Genomic DNA, 16,430 nt, shown 5'->3' with positions numbered 1-16,430 from the left:
AAAGAGAGAAATAATGTAGGAGTTTCAGTGCTAAAGAAAACCATCTGGCTAGTCTGAAAATCTGCTTTTGTGTGTAAAATTGTTTCAACAATCATCAGTTAATTAATCCCAGAAGTATGCTAGGTTTAGAATGAGAGTGTGGTTGCAGCGGCCCTCAGGAGGCTCCGAAGCTTCCCTCGTCTCACCAAAAGAGCCCTCTCCCTCCCATGAAGTCCCATGGTTCTTCGTTTGTAGTTCTGATAAAGCAGTAATTACACCTTACACCCAGTGTGCGTACTGTGCCTTGCCTTCCCCACTTGACTGTACACTCTTTGAGGGTAAGATCTATGTTGATTCAGATTTTATGCCTCACCATACCTACCCGGATGCCTTGCACAAAGCCTCAAAAAATACATGGTTTATAAATACACTCACAGACACTCCCTCCTGAAAAAAAAAAATTCAAGTTTTTTTCCCCCAAAATAAACTATGTAGTACATTACTTTGTTTTTTTCCCCCTACTTCTCAGCAGTTTCCAGTTTAAAAATCCCTGTTAATCCATGCTCCCAGAGAGAATTTATTTGTCCAATTCACTTAACCTATTCATTCAAACCACCCAACATATACTCGTCGAGTTCCTACTTTGCTAGGTAGTGTGAAAGGTGCTGGGATTACACCAGCAAAAAAGCCCTTAGGGAGCTCAGAGTCTAGTAGGAGAGACATACAGTTCAGTAAGTAATTATAAAACAAGGTGATAATTGTTATAACGGATCTAAAGACACGATACTCGGTAAGAGTATTTCTCCAATTTAAGAGTGCTTCAAGTTTCTCTTTGTAGTTTCTCATTTTCCTGATACGACAGTCTTCCCTGGTCATCTTCTCTCCCACCATCCGTCCCTCAGCCTAATCCTTCCTTCATTCCTTCAATACATAATCTATACCTGTGGTACAAAATACAAAAACTGCTCCAGAACACATCAGTGAGAAAGAAGTCTTCCTCCTACCTTGTCCCCAGCCACTCGTTTATCTTCCCAGCCCAGTGCACAACCACAGAGGCGGTCAACGCACACGCAGAGACACGGATCCCGGGCACGTGGTCCTACTCTCTGTTAACCATGACAAGGGCAGCGCACTTCTGCCCTCCACCTTGTTTCTTTCACTTCATAGAAACTGTTCTCTATCAGCCCACGCGGGCTGTCTTCATTCTTTGTAATGGATATCAAGTATTCCGCCGCACGGATCCCACACGGTTTATTTAAGCATCTCCTCAGCAAATGCTCATCTGAGGCTCTGCAAATGCTGCCGTGAACGTGTTTATCCGTGTATCACCCTGTGGTGTGTCTTTCAATATGTCTGTAGGATATATTCCTGGACGTGAAACTGCGGGCTCGAGAATACGAGCGCTTTTTGCTTTGATAGATGCTAACGTAGAGTATTCACTGGTTTAATTTCCCACAAACCAGGAAATACCCACCTTCATAACGTAAATTATTAACCTTTATAGAAATGGCTCACAAATCTGTACCCGGAGTTCTGACCCCTTACTTACTTTCTGTGGGATCTCTGTGATATTTCCATGATCTTTCGACATACACATTTCCTTGGATCCTTAGGAAAACCCTTTTTGAAACCAAATTCACAGTCTTACCCTTGTCGCATTCTCTGTAAGTTTACTCAGTTAGTTCTCCCTGATTCCAACTCAAAGCCACTTTCGATCCTTCACCCATACACGATTCCCTGGTCATTAGGGTGGACTGGTCCTGCGCAATTCCACAAAGTTCATTGTCTTTGTACTTTTTCAGGCCATCCTGGAGCCCAGTGCCTGGCTATTCTCATCCAGCCACTCGGGTTCTCCTTGCCTTGTGCTCACCTGGTGCTTCTGTTCATGTGACCCCCTCTGCCTAAAGAGTCTCCAGCTGAAATCCCAGGAAGCCTGGAACATCTGCCCTTAATGCTGGATCACCCAGAGAGCATTTTCCTTTTTTTTTTCATAAAGCATTTTCTAATATGAACAGATGAGCACTTAGATCTTTCACTGTGTGTTCTAATTTATAAGGTAAATTACAAACGTCTTCATAGAAAGGATGACGTCTTAGCACCTTCTGGCAAGCCCACACTGCCTTGGCATTTCAAATGTGATTACCTAATGAATGGATGAATGCTTGCAATGAAGTAATTCCTACAAGTCAGATAATTCTATACAAGAATATATTCTGTAGAGGATATTTAATCCATTTACTTTGGAAGATATTTTGAGGTTTGTGAAATAAAATCCCCTATTTAATAATTAAATTTATTTCAGAAAATCCACAGTGTAAAATATTTCCAATTAACTATCCCAGTAAATAAAAATTTCCCTCACATTGATATAAAACAGGGAGGACAAAGGACAGGGAACAAAGGAATAGGACGCTAATTGCATTTCTCCTCAAAACTACAAGATCCTTTCAAGTCTCTTAAATGTAGTCAAGGTCATCTAACTACCAGGTAAGAGAAGAGGGAACTCTGCCACAGTGCTGCTATAGACCGCGGCTCAAGCGAGCTGAAGATGGGCCAAATAATCTTTTACCAGTTGCACAAACACTTGGAAAGAACTTTGCAAAGCACCCTAAATCCTATATTTCCAGCTTTCAAAATTAAATCACATGATTTCCATTAAGCACATTTGTGCTAAAATAGTTTACATTAAAAAAATACAGAGAGAAAAAGAGTAGGATTATGCTTTCCAATATATAAAGGCAGTCATGAACAATATAAGCAACCATTAGAAATGATTCAGCTCCCATCTCCCCGGGAGCCACACAAATCCTTGCCAGGAAGTGGAAACCTGGTATGTTATAACTTGTATTTTCAGTAATTAAGAAAAATGAGGACAATACTACCATGCATATGCGAGTGCTGGGGTTACTTCTGGACTCACCTCTCCCCCATTTACATATTCCATCACAAAACACAAACGGTCTTTTGTCTGGAAGGAATATTTCAAGGACTTGAAATGAAAAAGAAAAAATGTTACATTATAATCCAGTATTCTTATAACAATACCAAAATAGAATACTTAGAAACAGTAAGCTTGAGGGAGGGAACAAATTGTTCTTGTCCTGAAGAGTCTACTTACTCCTTAAGAGAGCTGAAGAGTTTTGAAGGACATAAAACAAATTTTGTTTAGATCAGCATTGGCTACTGTTAGGGGAAAGGTTAAAATTAAAATTTTAAGTAAAAATGCACTTAGTAATTATGATGAGCACCTCTCGGTCTATTGAGCTGTCTCTCTGAAATGGTATTAGTCCCTGAAATTCCCAGCTGCCTGACCTGCACGTGGGGAAGTCTCAGGAACACAGCTCGAGCAGTTATGCTCAGGCTTCTGATAGAGCTTCAACACTGTGTTTCTGCATACTGGGTAGGTGCATAACATGCCTGAATTCAACAGAGTTGGCTCATATAATTGTATAAGTTAACGATATCAGAACTTTGGGGCTAACTTGCTATACTGGACAATATAAACATAGCAGCATAACAAAATCAGTCTAGGGGTCGGATCGTGCCTCTGGAAACATTCCTACTTTACATAATCCTAAATCTTCAAAAGGTTCCCCCTCTGGAAGGTCTACCTGTTATTACTTTTTTCCTCTTTCTTTTCTACCTGTTATTTTAAATCTTAATGCACTTCATTAGAACCAGGAAGAAATTATGTCTCTACTACAAGCGACCTAAGTACAAGACTATAAAAATCAGTTTCTTTCAAAACAAGTAATATGCATGTAAATCAAGAAAACCTACCATGACTTATCCTACCTTTAATTGAATGTATTCAGTGTTCCTGGGTCTCTTAAAGTACTCTATACTTACGGGAAGTCTCCATTTCTATAAAAAATTTTCAGTCAAGATTTTCTGCCTTTCATATCTGGAGACAAGCAAGGCTGCCCAATCATTTAAATATTTATCAGAAGCCAATAAACAAAGGAAACACAAAACCCTCACATTTAATACTAAGAATTTCTTGTAACTCTACCATTTTCTCAGTGGTCTCCACATATTTGCTCTACGTTTTGTTTTTGTTTTTGAAGGCAGTGAAATTCATGAGGGAAAAAATAAGTCTCAAAAAAAGGGAATGGATGTTTAAGAGCAGGGAGGACAAAGGCATACATATTGTAAACTTAGACCACACACTGCAATAACGTCAAAGAAGTCAGACTTACAGTCATCCGGCAAAGAAAATGGTATGCCTAAATAAATGTTATTTTTCATGGCTTAGTTGTTGCAATAAAACACCCTTTAAGTTTAAACCATTATGACGATCACCTCTGCCCTTTAGTCACTTACTGTTAAAAAGGGATGTCTAGTGTTCTTCAATACTCTGCTCTCAGTTAGCGTATGTGCGACTTCGTCCTACAAAAGAAAAAGGCAAACCTTTAATATACGTACTAAGTGCTAGTAATATCCAATTTTCACTATTTCTCTAAGACCAGAAGAGTTTAAACCCAGAACAGAAAAAGATGTGAAGAGACAATGACGCGTTTCCTTTATTGCTACGCTATTCCTCTTAAACCCCTTCAAAAAAAGATCAAATTAATCATTTAAATCGGATGGTTGTAAAATATAATAAACTTGTACACATTCAGTCTTACTTAATCGGTTATATTACTAATGATACAAAAATCACCAAAAAGTTACCAGGGACACAGATGATTTAATAGTTAACCTCTCCCCTTGAAGGCAATGCCTTAGTGGCTAATATTTAGGCATGGAATAGTTAATATTTCCATGTTTGTAATATATCTTATTCAGGAGGATATAAAGGATTTATTTCAGTAAAGATCACAGAATTTGTAAGTCTCCTACTTAAGAGAAAAATCAGTTCCTGAAAATAGGAACACAGAATATATAGATAAGATTTAATTATCAACTGTACATTTTAGAAATAGAAACAGAATGTAAAAATTGTATCTTTTTGCTTGTGGCTTTTTAACGTGCCTCTTTAAAAAAAAGAAAGAAAGAAAAGTCACAACCTACTTTAGGTGAAAATTTTAAAAATCTGGGTGTATCTCAAACCAAAAATAAGTGTATTTCCCCAATCTTGTATATAAATCTCATCTTGACATCAAAAATGAAGTAGGAGATATTTTCTTCAACATATGGAGAACGGGAAAAATGTTTTGTATTTCAAAAATAACACCATCTTCCAGAAGAAAGGAAAGGAAGACACCGCTGAAACTAACACAGCATCTCTGGTGTTTGCCTTTAGCAAGATCCTAAACGAAGCTCTTGCTGGATTAATGTCTCCACACTGTCAGCAAATCACAATTAGATTGTAAGTAAGATGTGGAGAGCAAAACACTGGGTCACTGCATTATATTTATCATCTGACCTCAGTCAGACCTCAAAGATAAATGAGAAACAGATTGATCAAAGATGCTAAGCCCCAGAAGCCATTCCAAGAGGGCAGGACCAGCCATGTCTGAACAAGGTAAGTGAAATTAACAACACAACGTCTAAAATTGGTAGTGAAACAAAGCGTGGGTCTGAAACCACGCCCGAATTATCTATTTAATAAGAATCAGGCATAAGCGCTCAAACGATTCGAAAGCCTGTCCACATCACTCTATAGTTTCTAAACGAATCAGAAAAAGAGCACACGTCTTAGTGCAAACCAAATCACAAACAGAAATGACAGCGTAACTTACTGATTTCCGCACTCACAGTGCCTAGTGTGATGAGCACCTCACAGCAGAGACTTAGTAAATGTTTGCTGAACTGAACTCTTGCTTATCATAGGAATCAATTCCAGATGTCAGGGGCATGGGACTTCATTAATTCAAACACTCATCCCTTCCACAAATACGCACCAAACCTATTCTGGGCTTGCTCTACACACTGCAAACACGGCCCCAAACAACAAAGACAAGGATCCCTGCCCTCGGAGAACTTTGTGTCTCCCCACACAAATGGCGATCAGGGGTCAAGGGAAAAAGCAGAGGCCCTCCAGCAGTTCAGGGGATTACATCATGCACATGAACTCATCAGGAAGCATGATGAAGGCTACTTTGTGACAAACACAACCAAATCCAACCATTAAAAACCAAAACCCTTGATGTGCCCTCAACTGAAGGCTGCTGACAGTGCAGGTATGAAGTGGTTTAAAAAACAACAACACGATCCCTCTGCTCATGGAGTCACCAGCTAGTGCAGAAGACAGAACGGATGGGTAAATAACCAACTTCATAAGTAATTACTCATCTGATGAGTGGCAGGAAGACAAGGGTGGGTACTCACTAGCCTCCGCGGGTAATGAAGAAAAACTAACATTACTGGAGAAGTGTACGGTGGGTGCTGTGGTGATGGGAGAGGCCGGGGGTGACACAGTCTGATTTCTATTTTTAGAAGTTTATTCAGGCTCCTCTGAGTAGCAGGACAGCAAAAGTAGCAAGGATCAAGCAGGAGGCAACAAGGAGTCAGAGAGAAATGAGGATGGCTCAGAGGGCCCTGGTAGCAGCAGAAGGAGGAGAAAAGGGGGGATGTCTTGAGATCTTTTTGAGATACAAAGTTAACAGTCATAATCCAAAGGTTACCTGCCTCCAACATGACGGTGTCTCAAAAGAAACATCTCTTCGCAAGCAGTCAGAAGGAGAGTCACAGAAGAGACACCATTTCTGCAGCTTGTGCTCGCAGACGCTAAGCCACTGGAGGCCAGATGTGAAACCAGAAAAGATACTCTAGTGCTTCAGAAAATATTTCCAGAGGGTAGTTCATGCTGCCTTTTTAATTTTTTTAAGATTTTATTTATTTATTTGACAGAGAGAGAGAGAGAACAAGCAAGGGGAGTGTCAGGCAGCGGGAGAGGGAGAAGCAGGCTCCCAGCTGAGCAGAGAGCCAGACAAGGGGCTCCATCCCACAACCCTGGGATCATGACCCGAGCTGAAGGCTGATGCTCAACCAACTGAGCCACCCAGGTGCCCCCTTTTTTTAATTCATAAAGATTTATTTACTTATTTATTTGAGTCAGAGAGAGAGAGACTGTGAGTAGGGAGAAGGGTAGAGGGAGACAAGCAGACTCCCTGCTGAGCACGGAGCCCAAGGTGAGGCTCGCTCCCACAACCCGGAAATCAGGATCTGAGCTGAAAGCAAGAGTCAGACGCTCAATCGACTGAGCCACCCAGGCACCCCCATTCTACTTTTTAAAATAGTCCCACCACATACAACAGTTATTTTCCTAAATCACTGGGTAAGTTTCAGCAGTGAAGATTAGTTTTTTTTTTTCCCCCGAGTTCTGCAATCTGCCTAACCACAGGGAAGAAGCCAAGGCAAGATGTATGGAAACAAATGCTAAAACAGTGTTTCTTTATTGTAAGAATGGGAACGGAATTAATACTGTGTATGTATCTTTCAAATATTAAAATGCATTTTCTACCATATTTTACATATGATCAGATTGGAATTCTTCCCCCTTAATGCAGATTTAATGGGACTCTACTTCACATACTAATTAGTTTCTGCAATGAAGATAAGGTACGCACAAGCTAAAAAGTAAACACAGATGCCAATAATTTTTAATTACAGTTAAAAGCAACATGTCAAAACAAAAATTTAAAAATAACAGCGATAAAACTTAGTGGCTAAAACAATGTGATGCTTTTTAAAAAATCCACTCGTTGATGAGGACTACAAATGAAGAGGGCTAAAAATGCTTGGGTTTGCAATAGGAGTGTAACGTTTTCCTGACAAAGCTTCTGAAATTCAGTTTCATGTATATTCATCCAGGGTAAAACACTAACTAATGAATTTTTAAATCTAGTTTCTCTCCTAGGAATGGGATTTTATTTCTTGAGGCTATGAGGCGGAGAAGTGTCCTCCTCACATTTATTTTCCCCATCTTCTCCAATTAATCACTCCCTTCTACTACACGTGGTCAAAAATTCTGCCTTCATTTGCCGCCCCGTCCCGGTACTGTTGAGTGGTCGGTGGGTATTTCGTGGGTGGTGAGGGGCAGGACATGGCAGGGAAGTGGAGGAAGAGATCTCTAACCCACCACCAGGGGCAACAAGGATTTCGTGTCCTTTAATCCCTATGGCAGCTCAACAAGGGAGGCTTTATTATTCCCATTTTGCATGAAGAACCTGAGGCTCCCAGAAATTAACCAGCTCAAGCCGCAGGTGAAATGGGCGGAACTGATGCCCCGTCTAAGGCCCACGTTAAGGTGGGTTCAGCGCCACACCACCGCCCCCCATTCAAAGGCACTTTCCACTCTGCAAAGTGCGGAGCACTTCCCTCCTCTGTCAGAGCAGACAAAGCCCCTGGAGAGGAGAGGCGAGGGCGCAGAACAGCGCAAACAGGGCAGAGTAGGCTGGGGCCCAGCTCACTTACTCTCAATTAAACCACAGCGTCCCAGGGATGGTTAGGGTCCTCTGTCTTGACACCACGGGTTAGCAGTGTATACACTTTTTTACCCCACAGGAAAGACGTCACACTTTTCATGCTCTAAATTTGGGCTCCTAACTTCCCCTTTTTGAGCACATGGGCACTGCCCAGATCAGCCCTGTCCTGCTCTCCCACTCTCCCGGCACCAGACTGGCTTCGCGCTGTGTCCTGACTGCTACTTCTCTTCTCCTTCTTTACCATTTTTCACCTTGATGCAGAAAATGAAAGCACAGGCGTTCACCGCTGCCTATGAACACCACATCGCCTTTCTCAAATGCTTCCCACATCATCTAGAGTGAAAACTAATATTCTTACGACACCTACAAGTACCCACACAATCCTCAGCTCTTCTTCCTCCACGTAAACCATTCCAGACCCCTAGCTGCTCTGATAGTGCGCTCCGTTTGCTGCTTGCTCGGGGCCTTTCCAACTGTGACGCCATCCATCAGCAACATCCTTGTTTCCAAAACACCTCAAGGGCTTGCTTCCTCAACCCCTTCAAATGTTCACTGAAAGTTCACCTTCACGGTGAGGCCCTCTGTGATCTATTTAAAACTGCAAAACCCACAAACATGGCTCCTGCCACTCTTCCTTCATTCCCTACCCTACTTCGTTGTTCTCCATTACTACGTATTAGCGTCTTACTTTCACTGTGACTGACTCATTTATTCTGTGTGTTGCGTATTGTCTGCGTCCCGACTAGAGTGTGATTTCTGATGGGGGGTGGGGTTGGATCAGGTTGATTCATCCAGTAGTTTCAGTGCCTAGAACAGGCGTCTTACATTAATTAGGAGTTCAATTTATATTTATTAAAAGAACGACCAATGGAACAAGAAATAGTGACTCTTTAGCATATGTTGCTGAAGAATGACAAGCTTCATAAATCCCAAGAAGCAAACCAGAACACAAACGAACTCAGACCCCCAAGAGCACAAAGAGCAGATGAAGGTATGGCTGATCAAAGCGAATCCACTCACTATCTGTCTCCCAAGCAAACCACAGTCACTGGCACAATGTTTAATACAGACACTCGAGAGAATCTGGAAGAAGGGACGCCAGCAGCTGGCAGATGATGCTAACAAGTTCTGGTTAAGGTCTACCAGCATTAACCGAAGAGCCAAGGAGAGAGTGACGTCATGGTCAAGCCGAAGTCCTGGGTTGGTATTTCGGTGGGTCCATGTGTAGGCAAGGGTTGACGGAGCAGGTGTGGGCTGCTCACACTCTGTGCATTCACAAGAACAGCCGATCCTCAGGACCTGCCCTTGGCCAGCTCCTGGGAAATAAACTCGGATCCCCTGAATATTCTGGGTGATAAGGAGTTTTTGTATGCCAGCGACCTGGGGCCACATGGTACCGGTTTGACTGAACAGTGTATACAAACAGCTATAAGGATGGTGAGTGCTGTGCACCTGAACTGACTCAGGACGGCTAAAATCTGAGCAGCTAGGGAAGTCGAGCCATGATGCGGAGCTACGTGACTGACCCACACAAAAATCCCGGACAGGAAGGCTTCCGTGAGCTTGCTTGGTTGACAGCACTTGGTACATGCTGTCCCTCCCTGGTGCTGGGAGGATGAAGCATGGCCAGGTGAGACCATGAGGACAGAGCTCCTGGAAGCTGATATCTGGTTTCTCCTCACTGCCCCGTGTGCCTTTCCCTTTGCTGATCTTAATCTATGTCTTTGGGCTCTAATGAACCATATAACAGTAGGAACATCAGTTTTTCTGAATCCTGTGGTCCAAATGAAATACCGGGCCTGAGGCTGCTCTTAAGGGACCACTGACACAGTTGGCGTCTGCACCGGGAATTAGTGGGGTGACGTCAGCAAGACAGAGGGCTAGACACAGCTTTGAGAAAGTTCCGGACTACCACGAAATCAGCAGAAAGTGATAAAGCAGCAGAAACCCTGGAGAGTTAAAGACAAACACACGCTCAGCCAACGAGAAAGCGCAGGAAGCCTCTTGCAGCCCCCCCCCCCCCACCCCACTGTCCAGAGAGGCCAGGCACCAAAAGGGACCTGCTCGGTACGGTTTTGCCGCCTGAGGAAAATGAGAGCAAGAGAACCCCAGCAAGCCCCCCCACCGCCACGTCTGTCTGTATCCTTGGCTACCACGCGCCCAGTTTTCGCAAACACTGAACTCAGCCGACAGAGCTGCCCCAAGTGCGCGCACCTCCTCCCCGGGACTGCAATGACGTTGCGGTGAAACGTGCCCCGGGGCCGCAGGCGCTGCCGTGCCCGCTCTCTGGATGCCACGAACTCTGCCGTCCACGGGGACAAGCTGCAGCAGCTCTGTGTGTGCCCACCCGCTCCCGCGGCCCGAGTCCCGAGTCAGGGCTCTGACCTGCCTGACAGGGGTCGCACTATGGCCGCCACTGCTCTGCATCCTCCCACATGCCAAGCTGGGACTCTGACTTGCTCTAAGCAGGGCTGTGCTGCCGCTGTGAAGCCCGCCCCACTCTGTGCCCAGCACCCAGCTGCAGCTCTGATTTGCCAGGAACGGCGCTGCGCTGATGGTGCTCTGGGGCTGAACCGCCCTGAGCCTAAGTTGGGGCTCTGACCCGCCCTCATCAGAGCCACACTGCTATTGCTCTGCACCCTGCCCTTGGGGTCCCAAGCTGGGGCTTTGACCAAACATAACCGGAATGGCATTGTGACTGCTCTGCTCGCTGCTACTGGGTCCTGAGGCCCCAGCGCACCCTCATCCTGCCACTGCTGCATCCGTCTCCACCCCAGGGCCTGAGTCCCTGTGGAGATCCCCAGAGACCCATGATGGTTCACAGGAAACCTGCCCATCCTTGCATCACAGACACCAGCACCACCCCCCAGAAATACACCTGAGCTCCAGGACCGAGGTGCTGTGACAGTTCTCTCTGCATGCACTAGACCCCAGGACAGCAGCTCTGTTGGCACTTACCGCCAGCACATCACACCGGTACCCAAAGGGACTCCCCTCTCGGGATCCCTGGAGCCCAGCCACCACCGCCACCCACAGGATCTCTACAGGCTTAGCCATAGAAGACCTCCCCAGACTTGACTGATGTCGGTCTCAGCTGGACAGGCTGCATGAGGACCACTTCATTGGACCCTCCCAGGAACCAGACACTGGGCCACACCCAGCTGGCGTGCTTACCGTCACCTTCGGTACAAGTCTTTCCCTGAAGAAGCCAGTCCAGAAAGGGTAGAAGAGATGATCACTCCTTCAAATGCTCAGATAGCAACGTGAACACATGAGAAACACACAAAAGGGGAGGAAACATGACGTCTCTAAAGGTACACCATAACTTTCCAGTAACTGACATCAAAGAAATGGACTTGAGAGTTATCTGACCAAGAATTCAAAATAAAGAAGTTCAGCGAGCTGAACACAGGAAACACAGAGAAATAATTCAATGAAGTCAGAAAGACAATACATGAAAAAAGTGGAAGTTCAACAAAGATATAGAAGTCATATAAAAGAACCAAACAGAAATTCTGGAGCTGAAGAATACAAGGAATAAAATGAAAAAATTCAACAGAGTTTCAAATCAGGCTCAATCAAGCAGAAGAAAGAATGTACAAACTTGAAGACAGCGCTCTTGACATTACCCAGGGAAAAAAAAGAATGAAAAAGAGTGAAGAAACCTATGTGGATTATGAGATACTGCCAAGTGAAATAATACTCACACATGGGAGTCCCAGCAGAAGAGAGAAAGGACAGGACAGAAAACTTATTTAAAGAAATAACAGTTGAAAATGTCCCCCAATCTGGGGAGAGATACGGCCACTCAGGTACACAAAACTCAGATACCCATGGAGATTCTACCTAATGAGATCTTTATTAAGATATATTTTAATCAAACTCTCAAAAATCAAAGACTAAGAATTTTGAAAGCAGCAAGAAAAAAAAAAAAAAATCCACCAAGGGAGCCCCAGTAAGGTTGTTAGTGAATTTCTCAGCAGAAACTTTGCAGGCCAGGAGAGAGTAGGATAATACATTCAAAGTGATGAAAAGAAAACAAAAACAAAACCAAAAACCTGCCAACCAGGAATATTTTGCCCAGCAAAGTGGTCCTTCAAAAATGAAGGAGGGATAAAGACTTTCCCAGAAAAACAAAAACTGAGGGAATTTATCACATCTAAACCTGTCTTACATGAAATGGTAAGTGAAGTTCTTCAAGCTGAAATGAAAGATGCTAATTAGTAACATGAAAACATATAAAAGTATCAAATTCACTGGAAAAAGGTAAATATATAGTAAAAGTCAAAACACTGTAATGCTGCAAAAGTAGTGTGTAAATCACTCTGACCTCCGGCATACAGGTTTAAAGACAAATGTGTTAAAAATAATTATAGCTAGAATATTTTGCTACAACATAACAAGTAAATTTGGACATCAATAACATACAAAATTGGGGGAGCAAGTAAATGTGTAGAACTTTTTCAATCAATTGAAGTTGTTATCAGCTTGAAACAGACTTATTACAGTAAGATGTATCACGAACATCACAGTAATCACAAAGCAAAAGATTATAACAGATTCACAAATAAAAAGAAATAAGAATCAAAGTTATACCACTACAAAAAAATCATCAATCTACAAAAAAGCAAGAAAAGTAGAAAAACAAAGGAGCTACAAAAACAAAACAATTAGAAAGTAATAACATGGTGATGGCAAATCTTTATTAATTTTAATTACTTTAAATGCAAATGGATTACTTTCTCCAATTAAAAGACACAGAGTGGCTAAGTAAATTAAAAAAAGCAAGATCCAACTATATGCTACCTAAAAGAGACTAGCTTAAGCTTTAAGCTCACAGGCTGAAAGTGAAGGGATGAAAAAAACGTTCCAGGTAAAAAAAAGCAGGGATACTTATATTTATCTCAGACGAAATAGACTTTAAGTCAAAAGTTGTAATGAGAAACTAAGAAGGTCACTATATAATGCTATGAGGGTCTGCTCACCAAGAGGCTATAACAATAGTAAATACATATAGTTATTAACAAATCTGAAGACTGAAACAGACAGCAATACGATAGTAGTAGGGAACTCAAATATTCCACTTTCAACAATGGATAGATCATCCTGATAGAAAGTCAATAGGAAATAATGGACTTGAACTACACATTAGCCAAATGGAGCTAACAAACAGATACAGAACACTCCACTGAACAGCATGATAACACACATTTTTCTCAAGCACACATGGAACATTCTCCCGGAAATATCATGTATTAGGTCACAACTCTTAACAAACTTAAGAAGGTTTATCCATATCAAGTATCTTTTCCAACCAATACAGTATGAAATGAAAAATGAATTACAGGAAGAAAGCTGGAAAATTCACAAATATATGGAAATTAAAATACTGCAGAATAAGTAAGGGGTCAAAGAAGAAATCTAAAGAAACATTTTTAAAACTTAAGACAAATAACATGGAAACACAACATATTGAAATTTACAGAACAGAACACAGCAAAAGGAGTTCAAAGAGAAAAGTTTATAGTCATAAGAGGAAAGTTTTTTACATTAAGAATAAGGATCTCAAATAAACAACCTAAATTTACACCTAAAGGAACCAAAAAGGAACACTCTACGTTAGCAGGAGGAAAGAAATAATTAAGATTAGAGAAGTAAGTGAAGTAGAGACCATATAGTTGGCAAATACAGTACAGTGGACCATACCAGTATTCCCCAAGGCAATACATGGGACCTGACAAGGACACAAACTTAGGGCTGGGATTTGCATACTCGCTGGTAGAGAAAAATTCAAAACACTATAAAAAAGACTAGCACAGAAGATACCATAGCAATCTGGACCCCAGGTTACGTGTCATCACACCCAGAAATGTACTTTACAGTCCACAGCGACCAGCGACGGGCAAAGAGGTATCGCAGGAAAGAGTCTGATAAAGAACGGGAATGGAAATTCAAACATGTTCTCTAAAATGGGAGAAGACAAAGACACGAAGAGCGCTTCCCGGAGTCCATGCCTTCACGAGTGTGCTCACGCTGAACATGAGGAAGGCTGGAGGGAGGGGTCCCCGCTCCATAGAGGCCTCCATTTCTCTGGAGGACGTGGGGAACAGGGGATAGGAGGGGATGGTGTTAGGACTCTGAAATTCGTCCCCACGTCACCACAACTTTCTTTCTTCCTACCTGATGTGGTGATCCTGGGGCCAGGGCTACCACTATGGTGTGAGAAGCAGGGCTCATCCCTCAGCAAGAAACTGTAACCGGACCTCTGACTGTGATGCCAGAATTCCCAAGGGCCTGGCAGGATGGACTGTGTCTTCACCCTCTCTAAGAAAAGCGGGGTTGACAGTGCTGCCGCTGTGCTGCCTAATGGTCAAGAGAGATCACTGGTTCTGCGACTGTGGGCCTCGCCCTCTGAGCCGGGCTGGGCCGAGGGACAGGTGTGTGGTAGACTTCCGGGATCGCAAGCAAGCTGGGTCGGCACACGCTAACCCCAACTGGGAAAGTTCGCATCTCTGGGTACTTGTCTATGCTCGTTTCATGGGACTGCTGTGACAAATTATCACAAGCGTGGTGGCTTAAACAACAAAAATGTATTCTCTCTCAGTGCTGGAGACCGGAAGTCCAAAATCAAGACTGCGAGCTAAATTCGCTTCGGAGGCTCTGGGGTTAGAATCCATTCCATGACGCTCTTCCAGCTTCTGGGAGCTGCTGGCCTTGGAGCTCCAGGATTCCAGTCTCTGCTCACCGTGTGGCTCAAACCTCCCTCTGCTTACTTTAATGACAACTGTCACTGGACGTAGGACCCATTCAGATAACTGAGGACTGTCTCCTTATCTCCAGATTCTTCATTTTATCTGCAAACACCTCTTTTCCAAACAAGGTCACATTAACAGGCTCCAGGAATTAAGATGTGGAAATACTATTTCAGGGTTCAATATTCAAGCCACTACAGTTCAATCCCTGTTGCCCCAAATTTACTTTTGTCTCACAGGCAAAACACATTCACACATCCCCGTATCTCCAAAAGTCTTGACCAACTTCCAGGCCAAAATCTCATTCAAACATTAGCTCTCAAGTCTTGACTCTCATCTCAATGGTGAAGTCATATATGGGCGAGATGGCAGGGTTGGTCCATCCTGGAGCAAAACTCATCTAATATCTGTGGCTCTCTTAAAACAGGCAATGAAATGATTTGCTTCCAAAATACAAAAGCGTGACAGGCATAGGCCAGACATTCCCATTCTGAAAGGGAGACACGGGAAAGGATAAAGGAATCACGTGTCTCAAACAAGTTCAGCAGCGGAGATTCCTTTAGATCCCAAGGTTTGAGAAATCCTCTGTATTTGCATTTCTGCTCTCCAGGCCCACGGCGGCCCCTGTGGCCTCTGCCTCTGTGCCCGTCTGTGGCTCTGGGCCTCAGAACCACGTTTCTTGTGGGAAGAGTCGCCTGTTTCCAGCTGGAAATGTTCATTGACTGTACCATTTCTTTTATTCTCCTCGGGCTTAGGACATTCTCAGTCCATCCCGTCACTGTAATTAAGTCGTGTGCTTTGCTGATTAATGAATTCTGAAAACTGACCACCACTGTAGTGTTTGCAGCATTACGAAAGTAAGTAAATATCATTTAGGGTAAAATCAAACAGCATGGTTCATCAGTGAAAATGGAAAGGTCACTCTTCATCAATAATCCTGAGCCCCTCCAGGGACAATGTTTCATGTGTCTGGGCCAACTTTCTGATACTTTCTGACACTACACCCATTGCTCATGATGAGTCCATATTTTGTGCTGTTTCGCATTTGGACTAGGTCTTTCTTGAGCAAAAAAATTTTTTTCCTTGAAGCTCCTATATCCTTTGTCCTCCTCCTTCTTTATTCTACCATTAGACTCGACCTTAGTCAAACAATCTCCTGGGACTGACTGGCTATTTCTACATGTGTCATCTTGAGAGTTCATTTCACTCACACAGAGTGCTAATTCTATTGCTTCATGGACTCCATCCATCCTTATTAGATTTCCTTCTAAGTTTTGCTAAAATAAGTGCAACACAATTTTATTTTCATTCCTTTATTTGGAGGTAG

General features: G+C 43.0%; 1 protein-coding gene across 6 annotated transcripts in view; it reads right to left on the bottom strand.

Annotated features, from left to right (window-relative positions):
• Positions 1-16,430, bottom strand: part of AKT3 (AKT serine/threonine kinase 3) — a 302,525-nt gene that overhangs the window by 92,951 nt on the left and 193,144 nt on the right. For 5 of the 6 annotated variants that reach the window (XM_045982267.1, XM_045982269.1, XM_045982268.1 and 2 more), the window contains 2 exons: positions 4,303-4,368; positions 2,900-2,968 (listed from right to left, as the gene is read on the bottom strand). In XM_045982267.1, coding sequence (XP_045838223.1) covers positions 2,900-2,968; positions 4,303-4,368 — 135 coding nt within the window. The remainder of the gene's footprint in view (positions 1-2,899; positions 2,969-4,302; positions 4,369-16,430) is intronic. The other variant, XM_045982270.1, reaches the window with a different exon arrangement.

The sequence above is a fragment of the Meles meles genome, chromosome 17 (genome assembly GCF_922984935.1).
Source record: "Meles meles chromosome 17, mMelMel3.1 paternal haplotype, whole genome shotgun sequence".
NCBI classification, from domain to species: domain Eukaryota; kingdom Metazoa; phylum Chordata; class Mammalia; order Carnivora; family Mustelidae; genus Meles; species Meles meles.
Note: the sequence above shows the minus strand (reverse complement) of the source record. Positions and strands in the feature narration are given on the sequence as shown.